At 46.5% G+C, this 21864-nt stretch overlaps 1 protein-coding gene across 1 annotated transcript in view; it reads right to left on the bottom strand.

Moving 5' to 3' along the window:
• The window catches only part of ADAMTS2 (ADAM metallopeptidase with thrombospondin type 1 motif 2), a 1719397-nt gene that overhangs the window by 289602 nt on the left and 1407931 nt on the right, over positions 1-21864 (bottom strand). Inside the window, exon 13 of the mRNA XM_086931466.1 lies at positions 14285-14418. Coding sequence (XP_086787592.1) covers positions 14285-14418 — 134 coding nt within the window. The remainder of the gene's footprint in view (positions 1-14284; positions 14419-21864) is intronic.

Raw genomic sequence — 21864 nt, 5'->3', positions numbered from 1 at the left:
CATATCATCATCTGTAGGCAGGGAGTTTATGCCCCAATATTTAGGGCACCCTATGCCATCCTTAAGTTTAAGTGAAGATGCATTCATTTATAGAAGGCCCGGCATTAATTAGTGAAGGAAGATAAGAAGTCATACGTCATGCTTGCAAACTATTCTCTATAAAACAGAACATTGTTTACTATTTGAATAGCTTACAAAGAACAGAGTTTTCAGTTGTCTTACTGATAGTAATTTTAGATAGAATTGATTATCCATGAGAAAAGAAATAAACAGTAAGCACTTTCATTGGAGGAAAGAAAATGTGTGTCATGGTGGACAAAAAATGATGAAATGGGCCGCAGTCCTAAATAATTGAGAGTAACTCAAGCATTCCACGCATCCCATCTTTTTGCTTTCCTTAGTGCACAGCCCTGAATGTGGCGGGTCTACCCAGATGCGAGTCCTGTGTTCACTGTGCCTTAGGACTCACGCTATATCGCACTGACAAGGTCTAACTAGGCCAGAAATTGCCTAGGGTTGCTTTTATTTTATTCCCATACAGAGGATACACGAGCTGGCAATGTAGGTTGGATTATTTTTTATTGGAGAAGGGCCAAGACTTATTTGCATATAATTGGTCCTTTTATAGAGTGGCACTGTGGAAAAAAGAGCAAAGAACTCCCTTGAACCTCTAAGTAAATACCTCAGGCTGAGATTCATTCAACCATTCCACCCACATCACCTTTGTATTTCTCACACCGATGAAGAAGACACCCCATGACTTTTGGAAGCATGTCCTAGAACTGGCCCATGACCATAACAATAGAAATGTCAGAATTGGAAGACAAAAGGTTTAATCTTTACCCAAGTTTTCTAGCCTGGCATGTCAGTCATTAACTATCGTTCCTACAGGGCTATTTTCTAGTTCTATTGCTCTCATGAGTTACTAAGTTTCCCTCTAAACAGGATATGGTATACCTGCCAAACAAAGTGATGGTTATGTGTTTGGCTCTAGCTTACCCATTACTAAAATGACCACAATCGTCATCAGCTGTAGAATATTTCTATACATAGAGCACCCAGCAGGGGAGGAACCATGCTTGAACTGATGGTCATAACCACATAACCACATACCAAGGGGCAGATTTATGATGGACTTGCGCCACGTTTACGCTGCCGTTGCATGACGCAACGGCGCGGAAACGTAGCGCATCCCTGCGACCTATTTACAACGTGACGCAGATGCGTCACGTTGTAAAGCCCGGTGCCACATGAAACCTACATCAGGTTTCATGTGGGCGTTCTGTCACAGGGTGGGCGTTCCCTCGTAGGAAAGCCCCGTAAAACTGACGCAGTGAAATCTACAAGACTTCACTGAGTCGGTTTTACGAGGCTGCTGCATCAAATCCTTACGCCTGCTTGAAACAGGCGTAAGGAGTGACGCACCACGTTATGTATGGGTGGCCTCTGCACATTACAGGAGTTGCGTCGCACTTGCGACGCTACTCCAGCAATGCGCCGCCCATAGACCACAAGAAGCGTCACGCATCTGCCCTTTTTTGCACCATGGTGCGCCGCATTGTAAATGCGGCGCATCTGTTGTGCCGCAAGGAGGGAATTGCGTGACGCATCAGTTCTGGCGCATCCCTGCTGATTTGCAGAGATGCGCCAGAACTCATAAATCTGCCTCCAAGTGTCTGAGCTGATTATCTGGATGCAGATGGAGGGTTACCTGGGTGAGCTTCACATAGTATAATACTGTGGCCTGCGTGGTCAACCACTTTAAGGCTAAAACCGTTTAGCCCATGCACCTTGGAAAAAGCACAAAAAACTGTGGTTTAAACATAAGCCTGAACATCTGGGATAGGCTACCCGAACCTATATAAAGGGACAATGCTTGGCCTTTAGTCACTCATGCAACGAATCTTTTTGGAAACCCTAGTCAAAGAAAGAGGACTTTAAGTTGCTTTCTGTGATTGAGGTATTGCTTGCCGATCTGTCTATTCTGCCCACAGGATGTGAAAGGATGCTGTAACAAAAGTCAGACCACAACGATAGAGTCAACTTGCACTCAAGGATTGTCCAGAGGAAATCTCTATTCAAATCCAAGATTCACAAAAAGTCACCTGACAATTGATTTTAGTCTCACCAACTTTCAGCAATCCAACATGACACTGAAAATATGACTAATAACATCACAGTGTCATAATGATCAATGCTAAAAAACCAACAAAACAACACTAGCGAAAACAATGAACAGAATTTTGATCAACCACTATACACCAGTGAGAAACAAATGAGATATTTAAGTCTGAAGGATTCCAAGGCTCCCTGTAAAGTTAGATAATGAAGAAACATAAGGAAGACACAACAATATCTACTTGGTGAACACGTCAGAGGTAGAGGATTGTGGGGACCTGATACCAAGCAACAGAGACTCAAACTAGTAACGACATTCATCCTTCTTGGATGAAACAAACAGGCCACCGAGGGCAAACCACACTACTAAAAAAGTGAAACAGAAACATGTTAACCTTACATGTTTTAATGGAAAAACAGTAAGATGCAGTAATTAAACAGGGAACTTAAGCAGGGTACTTAATGGAATATTCAACTTACTAAAGAGCAGAGATTCACATTTGATTTGGGTCTTACACTCATTACACATATAAAGAAGGTGCCACATATGCAAATACCATCTCCACACCCTCTAAAAGGTACCACATTATTCCCCTAGAACACCAAAAAACAGGGATATGTTATTTGGTCAGAGACAGACTAGATTTTGGAATGTCTACTGTGGCAGTGGCACACCAAATGTCTATTAGCTACATAAAAAGCTGCACTGTTCCCAGTGGCTAGGCTTGTTACTACAACCAGCAAACTTGAGCCCATCACTCCCTTACTGTAAGACCCGCAGTGGGGCATGAATCCAATTAGTGTTTGTATTGGTGGTGGTTTGGTACTGGTATTGGTTGAAGCATTGGTGGTGGTGGTGTTCTTTTATACGTGATAGTTGTTGTGGTTTTAGTGGGGGTATTGGTGGTATTTGTGTTTGCAGTACTACTATTTGTATTGTTGGTGGTATTGATGGTACTGTTGGTTTTCATGGTATACATATAGTTGGTGTTGGTGATACTGGTAGCGGTGGTATTAAAGATGGCTGTGAAATTTGTGGTAGGGGTATTGATAGTTTATGTACATAGTATTTGCCTAGCCCAAACCTAGCATTTTTGCAGCAGATCTCTGTTCAGGTTCTTGGGCAAAGATACACTTAGCAACTGATTAAATAGATAGCTGAATTCTGAGAGCAGAAGTGTACGGATGTAATGTTTATGTTTATTTATTTATACATTTTAAATTGTACAAACATAACCCTTGCGGTTATCAGAGCACTTTACAGTGTTTAAGGAGATAGTTAGTATAAAGAACAACATTGTAATCAAGGACAGAACACATCATGACAGAGTCCCCAAGAGAAACCACCACAAGGTCTGTTGTCCTTGGTCCTTTTTGGCTTAAGTTCCCAAAACTTTTTGCTTTCCCCCTAGACCTTTTTTCTGACATGGTGTTGTCAACTTAGATGCTTTGAGCACTTTGTCACTGCTGATCAGTGTCAAAGTGCAAGTGCTCCCCGTGTAAAGTGTAATAGTATGTGGTTGTCCATGATTGGTGTGTTTGCTTTACTAGTAAAGTCCCTAGTAAAGTGCACTATGTGTGCCAGGGCTGGTAATGCAAATGCTACTAGTGGGCCTGCAACCAAACACAATGCCAATACTGCTATCTGTTTGAAAATTATTTTTATCCAAAAATGTGTGGACATACCATCAAACCATCTTCAAGCTCATTAGTCGCTTTTATTTGATTATCGAAATTTCAAAAACATTTTTTTTATTTTAACATTAAACATACATATGATACACATTTTATATATACATTACACAAAAAATAAAGAAATCCCTTTCAACAATCCACAGTTCTCTCGCCATCCCGCACTCACATCAACCACACTATCAAAAGAAAAAATATTGAACATTCACACTTGTGATTCCCATACCAAACAATCTTGCATTAGATCACAAATCCTTTTATATCCTATACAATATTTACATGTTACTAAATCCTATTGTACAGTTTCGTTTATTTGGATACAACAAAGCACAATTTTGGGCAAGTGTTGGGTAGTTCCACGGTCTACGCGTTTCAAACCCCTTTTATTTCCGGGTTCTCATCAGGACCAACCTCACTGTAAGAAACCAACATTAAAAAAATTGTCAAGATTCCACCTTAATGCCTATTTTTGCATCTCTATACCCCCAATAGTGCCTCAACAGGCTTACCTTTATTCCATATGCCTCACATCATCAGCTTCCTTTTTCAGTGTCATGGGAAAAGACACGACTCTTGCACCGACCTCCAGAACCAACGCCTCCTGATGCAGTGCTTTTGGAAGCTCAATGAGAGGTCCCAGATGTCCTGCATTTCTAAAAGGTGCTTTTTTCAGGTTTTTCCGACACCGTAGCTGGCCCACGATGCCGTAGTCAGCCAGAACTGTTTGGATTTGTTTGTTCACGACGCTGTGATAGTCCCAGAGGAAGCTATTGACTTCAAGGAACGGTTTTTCAAGGTTATTTTGATAACTGAAGATTTCTAAGTACTGTATTGTGGATTCTGTATCGTTTTTGGTCTTGTCTTGAGTATATAAAAATGTTGGATATTTTTCTAAACTGGTGTGGTGTTCTTTTGTAGTGCTTACACTGTATTACTGTTGGTTATGCGCAAATGCTTTACACACTGCCTCTAGAATAAGCCTGACTGCTCGTGCCAAGCTACCAGGCGGGTGAGCAGGGGTTCTTTTAGGAGTGTAACTCCCTTATCGTGACTAGGAAGAAGGTTCCCTATTTGGACAAAGGTACATACCTCTGCCAACTGGAGACCCCCATTTCTAACAGCAGGCAAACAGCAAAGGAGTCGTATGAGATACAGGATGGCTTGGGAAAGTGAAGACAGACTGCCCAGCACTTCCCTTCAATGGAGCACTCTGCCAAGGTAGCAAGGAACAACCAGTTAATGGCAGATTCCATTGTGGATGACTGTCATCATGATGGACCTCCATAAACAATAAGAGACAATATGCCTCATCTGCTTCCTTCAATTGTGTATTCTGCTTTTTTTTCTATAAATAAATATTTTGGGGTGATCATGTTAAATAAAACAGGTCATGGTGCTATTTGTGTATCATGTTGTTTTGTATGAATGGAAATGTAAGTTTATATAAATATTATAAAAGCAGCAGCTATATGGGCAATCTACTGAAAGCTACCTTGTAAGAAAGTGCCCTGTTTTTGCATGGTTGCCCCCACTTTTTGCCAAACTGCTGATGTACTTTGACTGAGTTTGCCCTGGGTTTCTACCAAACAGGTACCAAGGGCCTATGTTCTTTCCTTAAACTGCATTGAGACAAAACCCAATTGGCACTCTTTGTCCACATTTATTTATTTAGTTATGTGTTTTATAGAGCGCAAACTTGACCCGATTAGGGTATCAGAGCCCTTTACAGAGTCATAGAGTTGTACAAGAGGAATGTAATCACAAGAGTATAACATAAATTAGGGGGCGTACTGAGTACAAGAGGGATGGAAGTGTACAGCGCAGTTAGTATTACCAATTTCAAATCTTTATTTCGATCACAAGATCATAAAAGATATACAAATTTACCATATCAGTTAAAATCAGTACATTGGAAGTCTAAAAGGAAAATAATAATAAAAAGGGTAATAATGCATCTAGGGGTACAAATTTTCAGGAGTCTCCAACCGTCTTTATCAATCGGGTTCGGATATAACACATTGCAGTTACAAATTTTGCCACTGCAAATACAGTTGGCGGTGATAGATTTGTCTTTAAAACTCGATATGCAGGCAAAAATGTTCTAAAACCCAGGTTTTTGAGGAAGGGAACAAGCCAGATCTTCCTACTTTTCTGATAGGCTCGGCAGAAGAAGATCACGTGAACATCATTCTCCTTAGTGTGATCACATGCCGGGCACATCTCTGTGATGGACCTGCAGGACCAAGCTTTAGTGAAAGACATTAAAGGAAGGGTTCCATATCTCCATTGGAGGAATAATTTCCTTGTTAGTACAGGAGTCATATAAATAACAAACGGTAATGGAGGGCTAGAGGGATATTTAAAGACCTCGCCTAAGTTCTATCCCCCAAAGGAACAGTATATGGAACAAACAAACTTAGGGGTCTAAACTGAGAATCTAATTGTGATCTCTTGTCAATTCTCCTGATGTCTCATTCAGTACATCAAGGAGGAGATATGTCACTCAATAATTAAACAGACCAAATCACCGGAATATCGGCCACTTGTGATTGTCAATCTTACTTAGGATTCCTATCAAAGACATGTATGGATCAATATTTTCATCTGGTAATCCTACCAGGGTATCGTGCCTCTTGATCATTGAGACATTAATATACCCTCATGGTCGGCTTGGGGTAACCACCCACAATCACTGTGTTGTACCATATGACGTTGATCTGATGGGAAAGTGCAGTGCACAAATAATAATGAAAGTGGTGACTTTAAAAAAGGATAGGGAACTTATTCCAAGGACTGTTTATTCTACATAAGCCCCTTCCACTCTAAAAACCAGAACAGTGCAAAACAATGATCGCAGTGCAAACAAATAACTGAAAGTCTTTGATGGGAATCCTAAGTAAGATTGACAATCACAAGTGGCCCATATTCCGGTGATTTGGTCTGTTTAAATATTGAGTGACATATCTCCTCCTGGATGTACTGAATGAGACATCAGGAGAATTGACAAGAGTACAGGAGTCATGCCATCCAAAACGCTTTCAAGGGTATATGAGTCTTTAATTGTAATAAAGCAGTGTGTCAGAGATCCCTCTCATGCGCTATCCATGGCTCGAAGAAGCATTTTGTCATAGTATGCTCTGGACAGCACTTTCCTTGAAATCCTGGTACTTGTGCTTTCTGGGTCTAACCATAGTTCTGGTAGACCAAGGGTCTCACAAGTTCTCCAATGTATTTTAACCAGGGGGTTTTGGTGGCATTAGGTAGAGATAAGAATTCCTGTAACTCTGATCTGTAGGAGATAAGATCTTGGCTTCTCCAAAGACGATGCCAAAATGATAATGGTTTAAGTCCTAATTCTTCAGTAATAGGCCTCAGACCCAGATCCAGTCTTAGGGGCAGTGGAGTGCTTAGTGGAAGAGCTGTCAGCTGCCTCAGAAATTTATTTTCTGTGGTTAACAGATTGGACGATGGAATGTGGCCCCCAGATCTCTCCCCCATAAGTAACTCCCCCCGCGCCTGTGCTTTGTAGATTTGGATGGCGGGGCTGAGGGGCCGATATGATGACTTGGCCGCAATTCTCATGATACCACCCGTCTTCTGGGCCAGCTTCATGTTCGCTTTTGTCTGGTGCGCCCCCCACGTAAGATTTTGATTTAGGGTTATCCCCAGGTACTCAATCGTGTCTACCCTTTCCAAGCGCACTGTGCCAAGCAAGGGATTTGGACACTTGAAAGGCGTGGGGTTAAGGATCATCAATTTTGTTTTCTGTGGGTTGATTTCAAGTCCCCTTTCTGTACAGAATTCCAGGAAACCATCTAGCACCCACTGTATGCCCATCGGGGATTTGGACAGCAGCAGGGTGTCGTCCGCAAACATGATTGCGGGCACCCTGCTGCCGGTCAATTTTGGGGCATCAGTGTTAGCAATCCCCGCCAGGTGCGCGATTACCCCGTTCACAAAGAGGCAGAACAGGGTCGGTGCGAGCACACAACCTGTCTCACCCCCCCTGCGAACGGGGAATCTTTCGGTTAGGTTACCACCTCTCCCGCACCTGACGCGTGCAAAATTGTTTTGGGGTAATTTCATCAGGATTGCGAGGATGTCTTTCGGGACGGCCAACTCCTCCATTACCCTCCACAGTTTTGGTCTGGGCACCAGATCGAAGGCGGCACGTAGGTCCACGAAACCCGTGTACAAAGTGCTGCCCTCGATCAATGCAGTCCTCCAATACATTAGGTTTAATCTAAATAGTTGATCGATTGTGGAGACCCCCCTCCTAAATCCTGCCTGGTAAGGGCTCAGGGTATCTGTTTCCTCCAGCCAGCTCTGCAACCGGTCCAATACTAGCCTACCGAAGAGCTTCTGCGACACATCGATGTGGCTTATTGGACAATAGTTGGCTGGGAGCAGAGGGGATCCCTTTTTAAATATTGGGACCACCTCTGCACCCAGCCAAGTATCCGGGACCTCCATCCCCTTAAGAACCGCGTTAAATATCAGCAGGAGGTAGGGGGCCCATATCCCCGGCTCCTGCTTGAAAAGATCTCCTGGTAGCCCGTCGAGCCCCGGGGCTTTACCTGCTGCCAAGCCCGCAATTGCTGCCCTGACTTCTTTTTCTGTAAAGGGTTCTCTCTCCTGGTCACCTGATGTGGTACAGTGGAGAGTACTCAGGGACATGTCCTCTATTGCGTATAGGGACTGAAAGTGGTTTTACCAAATGCTCGGGGCTATGTTGGGTTCAATTGCAGAGGGGAGATCTTCTGAGCCATTATTGACTAACCGCCAGAATTTACGGGAGTCTTTGGTGACTAAAGCACCAGAGAGTTCCTCCCAGTGTTGTTGATCCCACTCGGCCTTGGAATTTGCCAACAGTGACCTATATGCCCGTCTTCTTGCTTGTATCTCCTCCCGGGATCTACGCTCCTTAATTGCGAGTAGGAGATCACGTTTTGATTCCCGGCATGAAGCATTATACCAGGACTTTTTATGTGTCCCACTGGTTCTACCACGGCCTTTTACAAAGAGATCTGACTCCAAGGTGTTTATTAAATCTTCATGAGTTCGCGATAGCTGCTCTCTATTTTCCCCGTTGCTAAGGTCCGTACCAAGAGCGAATGCCTTTTCCAGCACAGGGGTAATTCTGGCATAAAGCCTGGATAACTTAACGCCACATGTGGCCAATTTTCCCCACCTAACTCTCCTCCTGTTATTCTCCAAGAGTAACCCTGTCTTTTGGATTTGCTTTGTCCTGTCCCATGCCTTCAATGCCTAGCATGGCATATTCAAGTTCGAGGGCGTTGTGGTCACTATCCCCTCTATCCAGTACCCTGAAGTCGATAATTTGTGACCAGCAAGAAAGTTGGACTAAGACATAATCTAGTCTGGATTCACTTCCTATTTTATTGAAGGTGCATTTACTAGGGATATCTGATTTAAAACGCCCATTACAAGCCCTGAGACCATGGTTGAGGGTGAAGGCAGTGATCTGTAGTGCAAGGGAAGTCCAAGCTCTTGGTGGAGGTGCCACCGTAGCAGGTATCAGCCATCTTGAATCCTCCTCTAAGGAGGGTCCATCAAGAAGGCCAGGCATTGGCTCATAATGCGAATTCAGGTCCCCTCCAACCACGTAAGGGAGGTCCCTAGGGATTTCACTCAGGAAAGCAGAGAGTTCCTCAATGGTGGTTGATTCGTGTAATCCAGCTACAGGTCTCGAGTAGATATTTATTATCATCAGTTTGTAGGAGTTTGGCCATTCTAACAGAACAGGTAATATGTCTTCTGAATCGGCAGTTAGGCCAATGGCCTTGCAGCCTAATTGGGAGGCTACCCAAGTTGCCAACCCTCCTGACGGTCGTCCTCTTCCCCCCCATTTGTCGGGTTTTGAAAACACTGCAAACCCCGAGCATGTGTACTCCTCTCTTGCCCAAGTTTCCTGAAAGAGACAGATACTCTTTGAATTAATAAAGAAAGCCCACTCCGGGCAATCCATTTTATTACCCAGCCCAGCTACATTCCAAGAGATCAGGTTGAGTGTTGGGGGTCTTGGAGATGGTGAGACTATATCAGAATGGTTGTCCTCTTTTGTTGCAAGATTTACCATTGGGTGTTGTAATATTTCCCCCTGTCAAATCCTTAGATTACTATCATTGCACAGTGTATCTGCTGGTGAGTGGCCGGGGTCCGGACACTGTGTAGGAACGTTGGGGGGGGAGGGGGAGGTTATCGATTCTCGTGAAACCTGGGCTTGTTCGCTGAGGATAATTCTGTCCTCACTCCCATCTGTTAGGTGGAATTGGTGCTGGTCCCTACAATTGGGCTCAGACAGTCAGTCAACCATTTCGAGGCTGCTGTATCTACTAGAGATAGGGAGGTAAGCTGGCTGGTGAATTCTATATGGCCCCTAGACTCCTCTCGCTCTTCCCCCCATCCGCCCCTCCTCCTGGTACTAATCTCCCAACCCTCTTCGTCACTATATGGGGGTAAGTATTCGGGCACCATAGCCCTGTGGTATTGGGTGTTCCTCCTCCCTGCACGGTTGTTCTCCCACTCTTCCAGTAACTCTTTGTGGTACCCCCATCTTTGATCTTCAGATATGTACATATTCGATGGTTAGAAGAATGAATCCCACTTCCCCTCCTATCTCAGAGCTCCCCAAATACCCACTACCACTTTCCTTGAGGCACCTTCGCCCGCGAAAGCAACCTTGCCACCTATCAGAGGAAGAAACCCTAGCTCTCGCCCTCTCCTACAACCCTTCCCTCACCACACCAAACCTGTTAGACCTCACTGACCTCACCGGGGCTTGAGGCTGGCGAAGGAGAGTTCAGCGAGGTGAAGGATGTTCGTTAGATCCCGGATATAGTAATGGATGCTCTGAATTAGTATGGTGGCTTTGGAGTGCAGGGGGGGCGCAGTAGAGATCCTAGGAGGGTTATGATGGGCTGAGTTAGGGAAGATAGGAGGCGTGGATTGTGGGCTAGAAGGGCTAGCTTGCCCTGCATCATAGGTAGTTTGAGGAGCACCGGACTCAGAGTCCGAGTGGGGAGCTTGGCGGGAGGAGACAGAGGGTCTTGTGTCGATTGCGTTAGAAAGGCCGGTACGTGAACCAAGGGGGTTAGGATAAGCTGTGTTAGAAGCCATTGAGACCCTGGGGGGAGATAGAGGGGTGGAGACCAATGGTCTGGGGGCAGTAGTGTTAGCAAGGCCAGTAACCGAGCTGGAGGGGTTAGGAGGAGCTGTGTTGGAGACCCATAGAGAGGAGGTTTGGAAGATCGTAAAGGCAGGTGTTGGTCGCCTTGTAAATGGTACCACAGGTGCTAAGGGCAGTGTGGCCAGGGAACGCCTCTATGGGCTGCTGCACATATTGTGCCACCCTTAGAGGCTCTGTACCTTTACACACACACACTGCCATTGCAGGCTGCGTGTTTTGGTGCAGAACAAAGTGAAGAGTCGACATAGCACATATCCCTGTGTGCCATGCCTACAACCCACTACCCTGGCATAGGATAGCTACCCCTCTAGCTGAGTGCACTATAACAGTGTTGAGGGTACAGGTGCATGAGCCCTGTAAGTGCTGTAATGCCATTAAGAAAATATGGTGCTGGAAGTTTTTCCTTACAAACTCCACAGCGCAAAAATGGATTTACTAAAAACTGGGAAGTTTGGTATCAAACTTCTCAGCACATTAAACCCACACTGATGCCAGTGTGGGATTTAATGAAAAATGCACTCAGAGGGCATCTTAGAGATGTCCCCTGAAAAATGACCTACGTCTAGTGTCCTGTCTGAGTAGCTGCTTGCCAGTTGCCACCACCAGACATGTTTCTGGACCCCTGGGTCAAGAGCCTGCTGCTCTCTGAGGTCTGAAACAATGCACATCAAGTACGAGGTGCCAAGCCTCCTCCCCCAGGATGAGCAGGGACCACGAAGGGAAAGCTTCAAAGGGTTGCCACATTTGTGAGCTGCCCCAGCCTTTTGCTGCTTCCAGCAACTATCTCCCATCGGTTCTGACCTCCACTTTGGGTGGGATAATCAGCGGGAAAACCAACTGAGGAAGGGAGGAGTGCCCACCTTTGCCTCCCCACCCCTCAGGGGAGGGAGGCAAGGTGAAGCACAATTCTCAGTCCCCGCCATCTTGCAGATGGGGGACCCAGCCAAGCAGAGAGAGGCAAATGCCCCTCTCCCACTGGAGGGTGACATATTAGGGGTTGTATCCACCCTATGGAAGAGACCCATTGGTGCCAACCTTTACTTACCTGTAGCACCCCTAAATCTACTATTTAGGGGCAACCCCGAACCTTGCCTCCTCAGACAAGAACCGACCAGAAGAGAAGAAGAGGGACTGAAGAAGCTGTGCTAAACTAAGATGAAGAGGACACCCACTGACTTGGCCCCAGCCCTTCTGTCTTGTCCGCCCCTCAAATCTGCTCCAGCAAAATCCCAGTGTGTCATGCAGCCAGCAGCCTTCAAGAACCCAAAGGACCTGCCCTGTCTTCCAAATCCAAGACTTTGTCTTCCGTGAGCACCGAATTTGCTCACCAACAGATTCTGGCCCCAGCTAAATCCACAAGTGTGCACCACTCTGCATCCAATGCCCAAGGCCCCAGTTCAAGTGGCCCAACACCACGAGGAGTTCTCCCTGGTGATCCTGGCTGGAGAGCTGATGATCTCTGACCTACCTCAAATCTCCAGTTGATGCTTGCAGACCTTTTCTTGAGGATCCCCCTGACCGCGACCAGAGCTGATAAGACAACCCGATGCCTACAGAAACCCCTCCACCCGACGTCCCACAATCTTGGGTGGCCCAGCCAACGGTGCCCCAGCATTCCCAGGCATCACAACTTACCTTTCCAACCGGTGGTCACCTCCAGAAGATCATAGTCCCAGAGCCTGCAGTCTTTGTTGCAATCGGAGAATCCCCGTTGAAATCAACAGGGCACCCAAAGCCAAAACAGCACCTTGCACCCAGCCGCACCGTCCGCTGTGGGTGTACTATGGGTGCTAATTCAGATCCCCCTTTGCCCTGAGCATAACACCAGAAGCTTTGCTCGCACAATCTTGTGGCCTACTTGTGAGCAGCCTCCAACTGGAGGCCCCCAAATTCCCATTTGGATAACATTTGGCCTCAGCACTCTGCACCCTGCCGCCCTAGTGCCGCTGAGGCTGCTTTGAGGGTGTATCCTTGACCCTGGGGGTACCCTGGTTCTAACCCTAGAAAACCAACCCCCAAACCCAAGTACTTACTTTGGAACCGATTTTCTTCCCATAGAACTGCTTTGACTGCTTTCTTGTGAAAATTGTTGTGTGTGGAGTTGGCTTTGTATGAGAACTTGAAAAACTTAAAATATCTAAAAACTGATTCACTTACCTTTTTCTAGGAGATGTCCCAGTGTGATATCTAGGCATGTCACACTGAGTAGAAAAAGTAATCCATAAAGTAATCTGTAAAGTAATCAAAAGTAATCTAACAGTAATTTCAACTGTATTCCAAGTTTTTACAAACCTGTAACAAAGTCATTCAGTTTTCTTATATTGTTCAACATGCCTTGAAAAGTACCATTTACACTTACCTGTGCCAGGCTTGCTTGGTTCCAGAAAATAAATATATCCATATAATATTTTTATACAATCAAATTGGTCTTTGAGTATTTGACATCATTTCTTGCCTGAGTGTGTACAACAAAGGCTTAACACAACCTTCTGATAAAGCCTTACTGCTCGCCCACACTCCCACAAATAGAGAGCAAGGTGCTATCTACTTTTACCTCTGCCTACCTGTGGGGTTCCACTGACTCTGTACACACTATACCTAATTTTGGTATAGTATGTACAGAGTCAACTTCCTACATGACCGCATGGGCATAGACTCATGGCTCAATCTGTTCAGCAAGGTGTTCACCACACAGCTAATAATGAGTAACGACCATCTCTAAGTAGTAAAGGTAAGTACATCCAGGTAAGTATTGAATTACTGTTCTTAACGCAGCAGCTACTTACCTTAACCATTTCCTCATGGCACATAAATTTGGACTTAAATGGGCCTTCTGGTGCGGTAGATTTCAAAACACCAGCTGACGTCATCAATGTTGCTACAATGCTAATTATTAGTGACAGATGCAGGAATGCGAGAAGAGACCGTTTTTTCTCCACTCTGAACGGCTCCTTTAAGAACAGTATATCTATACTTTAATGCATGCATACTTTGATGATATAGTAATACAATAGTGGTGAACAGCCAGCACTCGATATTTTTTCACGTCGATAAATTTTAACTCAAAATTGTGACACACAACAGTATCGTGAAATTAGATGGGACAACAAAATCATACTTATACCTTTTTGGTATAAATAATATCACTGTATACTTTCTAAAAGGTAATGTTCGATGCTGGTCAATGTTTTTGATACTCTTTAAATAATTAATTACGCTATTAGTATCATATATGAACGCCAGTAGGGTATTGAGTTTACTCACCAGGCAATCCCCTCGCACACAGACGCTGTAAGGGTCCTTATACGAGCAGAGAGTCCCATCATGAACCAGCCTTTTCATGTACACAACATCACCAGTTTCTTTTGACTGACAGTAAAGGTGGCACCTTTCCTTTTCTAGAGAGGGAGATTACAAACAACATCAGGTCCAGGGCAAGCTAAATGAAAAAACCTTTATGAGAATAGGACTGTTGTGCAACATAATCCTCTGATTCTCAGCTTAGTCACGTTTTGGAATTCGAAGATACAATAAAGGCTGCACAAGAATGTGTGAGCATGCAAGTTCATGTGTTCCAGCTGGTGAATCACTGGATAAGACAACAGTCTAAGACTACAAGTAAAAGCAATCCTAATAACCTCTTTGCAAATCGTGCCTTTTAGTTGGCCCTGCAACCTCAGCTGGCTTTACCTTCTAGCTAGTTTTTCCACACTCCTGTCTCACCAGGTCTACGTCGCGTAGTAAATGTCAGCTACACAATATTAACCCTCATTGGCGCCCACTTGAAGAGGCACACGGAAGAAAGCTGATGATATGTAGCTGTTTTACTTACATGTGAGAAGCATGCATGGAGAACTGCAGCAAGTATGGGGTTTAGGAAATTTCTGACCAGAAGGCTGCTGTGGCATTCTGTATCCATGTTTACCGTATCCATACACAGCCTGGGAGTTCTGTTTCCATGAGGTCAGGGATTTAAGTGGGATGAAAAAACTGGAGGGGGGCCTCCCAATGGGGCGTGGCTGATGCAATTAAGGGCGTGGCTTAAAAACACATATGCTACAAATCAGTGCCTAGCAAAGTGTGCCACCCGATTGGTATTTTACTGCTTCTGTCCTTGCATCCAGATATACAATACAACAAGTAACATTACACCTACAACAAGGCAGGACTGTTGGCTTTGTCAATTGTTGTTAGTTGCGTAACATAAATAAACAGCTACGGTTTCGTTGTATATAACATTGAAAAAGCTTCAGTTCTGACATGATGAGACTTTGAAAGAACTATAACGAGTCTCTCTGAAGTTACATCAAAGGCAGTGAAGGGCGGTACTGCTGCAGAGTTCACATTTATTTTTCACCCTGAGGGTGAGGGCAGAAATGGCGAGCCCGATAGGGACACATCTCAGCACCCACGTTTTTGAACTGCCGGTGCTGAGCACTGGCAGGACCCGGCCCACTTAAAGCCCTGCATGAGGTGATGACATGACTGTTTTAATAGTCACATCAGCACTGGAATGTTATTCTTAGAATTGGTAGTCTTGCAGTTAGGTAGAAGATACAGAACAGACCTGAAGTTGTTAGAAGGGATCTCTTGATTTTTTACACTTAAATAAAGAAGACACCCTCATTACCATTGGATGCTGTCTTTGCGAACTTATTAAAATGTAACAGCTGCCTAATCAATGTGTCTCTATGTGGAGCCATAATGTAATTGGTTATATATGTCTACAATGATTGTCTGCTTGTAGAAAGCTAATTCAATGTGCCACTCCAAGAAGTGCCTCTAGTGCACAAGTGGCTACTTTGGAAGCTGTGGAAGCTTTCAGAGATCAGTCATTTCTCAAGGCTGAGCCACAAGATTGCGGTTGAAGTGAATACTTTGCAGGCCTTTGGGTCCTGATGCTCATATGTGGCTAAGGCAAAGAACGTCTCTGTTTAGGTGGACTCTAAGCTAGGAAGCGACTAGTCCTGGAAGACGGGTTGGTCCTCCAGAGACCTAAAAGCCAGATAATCGAGTACTAGCCCAGGTTCAGTTCACTAGTGAGCAGAGTCCAGGCCACTAATGAGTAGAGACCTTTCAGAGCTTCTTGATCACAGCATCTTTCATGAGGTACAAAAAACAGGAGACAGAGAGGAGTTTCAGGAACCAATAACTTCTTTGTAGGCAAAAACACAGGTCTCAGGAAGTCTCCTTCGCTTATCCTGAAGCTCAGACTGGGCCCTGGGTTAGAGACCCGGCTGGAAACTGGGGTGGAAAGCCCCATCCCTGGGGTTAATTCCATGGCCTGCCATGTCTCTAAGAACCATGAAGGGGGTGGTAGGCTTGGAGCCGCCTCCCTGGGATAAGAAACTCTGACCGAGTCCTCTGTCCGAGCTCTGAATTGCCTTGGGTTGGATTCCCCCGGTCCTAGGCTCCCTTATCCACCCCTCTGTGTCTCAAAGTGAATGGGAGGAGGTCCTGCCGGACTGGGGAGGCTGCCCCTACTTGTCTGGGGTTAGAAGCTCTGACCGGGCCTGGGTCTGTGCTCTAAGACGCTCCACCCCATTGAACCTTGCCTGATACCCAGCTCAGGCTCCGAGAACCCAGGCCTCATAGTCCCTGTCCCCTACAAGGATCAGTTGAATCCTTTTTCAGAAGTCACAGAGCAACCAGTTGGTCGTCCTTTGAGTCCTGGCATCTGGTCACTCGAAACCCTGATGATCTGGTCAGGTGTAATGAGTCCTATGGCGCTTCCAGATGGTTGGGTTGCCATAAAAGTCCAATGAGGCCTCTTTTGACTCTTTAAATCCAGAGAGGGCTCTAGAAGGTTAGTGTGTTTTCTCTGACAGCCACCTTTGTCACTGTGAATGCACAGATTACAAGAAAGGTGGGCAGTTCTGCTACAGATTAGTAGGGACAGGGTCCCTGGTTCCTCCTTGTTGTCCAGTCATTCTCCCCCAGGTGCCACCAGGGCGTGGACAGCCCCCCAAGGACTCTGGGGGCCCGAGTCTGCAATTTTCTTCCAGCCCTGTTCAATGGGCCTTTCCTCTAAGCCCTGCTTTCCGGAGAGTGCAGGGATGCAAATTACAAAGTTGACAACGCTTTGAAGGGCAGACTGCTCTGGGAGCGTTCAGCCAGCACTCTACTGTGATCATGGTGGCTGGGTTGACCAGGAAGTCCCGATGATGGCTCATTTAACTCGTCAAGCCCAGTCAGGGCTCCAGGTCGGATGTGCTCACTCCGATGGCCCCCTCTCACTCGGTGTGCACGTATTTCATGAAAGGCAGGCATCCTTCCTCCAGGTTATTAGCGACAAAGTATGAGGAAACCCCTTGTCGTTCGGTCTTTCTATCCAGGTTCTGCAGGAGCCTGGGCTGGCCAGACCTAGGGTGCCAGGGGCCTGAGTCTGTGGCTATTTTCCTGCTCTGTCCAATAAGCCTTCCCTTCAATCCTTGCTTCCCAGCGAGCAGGCAGGGATGTAAAACTGATATCCCCATGCAAGGCAGCCTGATGGGAGTGTGGGGCGCAGTGTATCCAGTGAAGTCTGATTGGATGGGTTGAGTAGTTCTGTGGTGGAAGCTGTGATATGGTATAAATAACAGGCAGGCACAGCAGGACTCCGTGACAGGAGTTTTATTGGCTGTTTCCCTGCACAACTTGCTCTCTGCACCTTATTCTCCACACCAGTACAGTAACTGTCTTCCTTCAAATCCAAACCTTCTAAATCTATATTCTACAGCAAATGTTATTCTATTCTAGTCTGACATTGTATCATTACAGAAGCCCCTGACCGAGTGCTCCTTTTTCCAGCTGTGTCGTAACGTACCTGGTACCGGGTCCTGGAGGCCTGGGAGGGCTCCCTTGCTGCTCTGGGTTGAGAAGCTCTGACTGGGCCCCAGCCAGTGCTCCATGAGGCTCTGTTATAGCTCCTTGCCTGATACCCAGCTCAGGCTCCGAGAAACCAGGAATCAGAGTCCCTGTCTGCTCCATGGGCTTGCGGAACCCTTGTCCTGGAAGTCCCAATGATCCAGGGCTTTAGGAGGTCAGGTGCATTTTCTATGATGGCTCTCTCTGTCACACAGTGTGCACAGATTATACAAAAGGGGAGTAGCCTTGGTCTGGATTAGTAGGGACAGGGTACTCGGGACACACTTGTGGTCCAGTAGTTCTCGTTCAGGTGCTGCCTTGGACTGTGTCTGCCATCCAACCTTGAACGTTGGGCTTTTCCTCCAAGCCTTGCTTCCCGGAGAGCAGGTAGAGATACGAAGTTGACATCCCAGTGCAGGGCGGTCTGCTCAGGGGGTGGTTTAGCCAGCACTGTACTACGATTGTGATGCTCGGGCTGGTCTGGATGTTCTCATTTGATTCTCCAAGCACAGAAAGGGCTCCAGGAGGTCAGTTGTGTTTGATATGATGGCCCTGTTTCACTTGGTGTGCATGGAAGCCTTCCCCTGGGTTAACTGGAACACTATAGTAGGGGACCTCCCTTGTCATCTAGTCTTTCTCCCCAAGGACTGCAAGGACCTAGGCCAACCCACACTGGGATCCCAGGAGCCTGAGTCTGTAGCTCCCTTCCAGTCCTCTCTGATGGCTCAATCCTCTGAGCCTTGCTTCCCAGAAAGCAGGGAGGGATGCAAAGCTTACATTCCTGTGCGGGTGTCCTATTCAGGCTGGTTAAGCCATCATTGTACTCTTATTGATTAGGCACACTTGGTCCATTTAGGGAAGGGCTGATTAGCCAGTTTATGCTGTTGTTTTCATCCTACCTTGACTGTCTGACTAGAGGCCACTGAGCAAAGCGAAGGCCTAGTAGCCTGACAGCTTGTGTAGTGGTCTGACCAGAGTGGATTGGGTGGGGCGGCGCTTGTCTCAGATACTACCTGGTGGTCTGGGCCCCATGTACCTGTCCATTACCCTTTTCCACCTAGTGCCTTTCCACAGCAGATCTGAACAACAGTTCGGTGGGGTGGTCCTAGGCAATCCAGGCCATGATGCAGCACCCCCTGTGTCTTGCTAAGACTAGAACTTGGCCACCCTTCCCTTCTGCTGTTGCAGAACAGGTTGGATCTGCTAGTGCCTATGACACTGCCCAGTCCCCACAGCACCCTGCAGGCAAGCAGGGACTCCCAAATCAGGCTTCCAAGCGGTGTGAAGGTCAGCTCCAGGACTAGCATGCCCCACCTACTCTCGGCCAGCAGGTGGGGCTATCTGGTTGATCCTGCCAGTAGCATATGCTTATCTCAAAGATTAAGCTATGTATCTGTAAGTACACACGGTGGGCACAACGAAACAGCAAAGGGCTCAGTAAATAAGTTATGGCTTCTTTGATAGCTCGATTTGCTACTGGGATAACTGTGGAAATTCTAACACTAATACATGCTAATGAGCGCTAACCTACCGGGTTCATGCATTTCTCAAAACCAAGACTAATTCCAGGCTCACCTGGCCCTTTAGTGACTCTAGATAACCTGGTGGCATAAGTGGTAGGATCTCGGGCCACAAAGTAAAATATCACTACTCCTCTTGTTTTCTCACTTACCTGGTGATGTGTGGTGGCCCGCGGTTGGGGTTCTTGCTTTTGGCTCCAAGTTCTCATCTCCCATTGGGTGCAACCCACTCTGAGTACAGTGGCATATGGGGAGTCTGAATGGGGCTGTACACCTGTCAAACTATAACACAGTTGTCCTAAGGTGAGCTCAGGGAGGACAGAAAGCTCCCGCTGAGCAGCAGGGCAAAAGCATGCTTGATCTTGATTTTTAGTATGATCCTTCTGACTTTTTGGATTTCAAGCAGGAGGTGTCAGAAAGGTTGCAGCAGGGATAACTGGCTGGTGGCAGGCAAAGCATTCATAGCGAGGTCGCTTTTTGATCCATTTTTGGCAGCTCTTCCTATCATTTTGAAGCAGAATTCATCAAGCACTGGATTGTTCACCCATTAAAAGGAAACTTGTCCTGCGATAAGACCATCATGAGGCAGGGTTGTTTTACCATACTAATGAAGTGTTGTTGCAATCGTAATCCTGCTCAGTACAAGAGGAACCACAGGTTCAGATATTTGGCGTGTGTTTTTAGCCCAGGAGCCAATGGCGCAAAGCTACAATCTATGGGATTATGACTGAAAGCCTCTCTAAATTAGAATCCTCCCTAAACTGTAATTAATCCTTAGTGCTATAGAGCCTCGGTTGGCCTGGAACAGCCAGCCTCTGGGCTAGTACATAAAGCCGCTTGCTCTGGGACTGAAATGCAGTTGGACGGGGGCCTCCACCATTGCCCTTAGTGTACCGCATGTTTGTTTGACTCCTGGTACTTAATCATTTGTAAAGTGCCGAATTTTGGGTTAACCTTTTCTAAGTAGGGGATGGGGCTGCCTTGCTGAGATTTATCTAAAGTCATCCTCTGAGCCACCCTTTCGTCTCCATCCATGGGTGCAAGTACCACCTGGGAGTCCCTCGGCCACCAGGCTGGTGGGAGGGATGGGGTGTGGGCCCTTCGGATGCTGCATCCATCGCATGCAGTACGGCTTGGGGACCACCCCCTCCAGTCCTGCCCCTCCAAGAGCAAGGATGGGGATTGATCCCTTGCAGTTCAGCAAGGTGATCAGTTGGGCAGAGTGGGCACCAGAGGAGTAGCATGAAGGCAAGAGGCCAGTTGTTGATTCGAGGAAGAAGCCTCCTGAGTGCTGGCCCCATCATCATCTGCTGCCATGGCACTCTGGTCACCATGACGCCCCAATATCAGTATGGTCATTGAGCATATAGACATGGGCGTAGTTTCACTATATGTTTAGGGAAAACTGTTTAGGGAGGCAGCAGATGTTGGTAGATGGATTCATTCTTTGTTGTTGGCACATAACCAGTTTAAAGAGCTTATACTTGAAAGTGTCTGGTCTTAGATATAGTTTTCCTGTGATGTGGGATCTCATGTGTCTGAGGTAATTGATTTAGCTAGTTATCACCAAACTTAGGGGCTCATTACGATCGCGGTTTTCCCACATCCTCCGGGCCGGCGGTGGCTTCCGCCGGCCCGGAGGATGTGGGAAAACCGCTGTGGACCTAACCAAAGACCCACCGCCACATTAGGATGGCTGGTGGGTCTTGGTTGCAGTCCGCCGCTTTTCCGCCGCGGTCGGCTTACAACCGCGGGGGGAAAAGCTCTAATATGGTGGCGGTGTCTCTCAGACACCGCCAGACATGTTAGGATGGCTTCTAAAACATGCTTTTCCACGACGGATTCTCCGCCATGGAAAAGCATACGGATCTTCACTTCGGGGGCCCGTTGCGGGCCCCCTGGGTGAAGGTTGGGTGGGGGGTGCACATGGGGGGTGCCTATGGTACATTTACATGCAGAAAGCGGCAGGCACCGCGCCGTGCCTGCCGCTTTCTGCATGTAAATGCAATGCATGACTTTTTTAACATTGCGGTGGGTGCAGCTTGAAGCCGCACCCGCCGCAATGTTAAATATAGAGGATGTGACCGCCAGGGTGGCGGTCACATCCTAATTGCACAGGAGGGAACGCCGCAGCACATGCGGACGTTCCCTCTTACTCAGGGCTCGCAGACGGACGCAAGTCCGTCCGCAATCGTAATGAGCCCCTAAGACTTTAGACCACCTTGGTTTACCATACACCACAATACCATGAGAATTTTTTTTTTTTTTCAGATTGACCAGCCTGAACTAACAATAAAACACCATAGGTGTCTAGGTTGTAAAGTAGGGGAGTCAAAAAGTCCACTCTGCTTTTGGAACAGTGCCATTCACCCCAACTAAGTAAAACAGAAGTTTCAGCTATCTTTTTTCAGGCCATGTTCCAGTCTACCACTGGTACATGGGTCCATGTGCTATGGCTGGTTGTTAGGATGGGAGTCC

The sequence above is a fragment of the Lissotriton vulgaris genome, chromosome 7 (genome assembly GCF_964263255.1).
Source record: "Lissotriton vulgaris chromosome 7, aLisVul1.2, whole genome shotgun sequence".
Taxonomy (NCBI): Eukaryota; Metazoa; Chordata; class Amphibia; order Caudata; family Salamandridae; genus Lissotriton; species Lissotriton vulgaris.
Note: the sequence above shows the minus strand (reverse complement) of the source record. Positions and strands in the feature narration are given on the sequence as shown.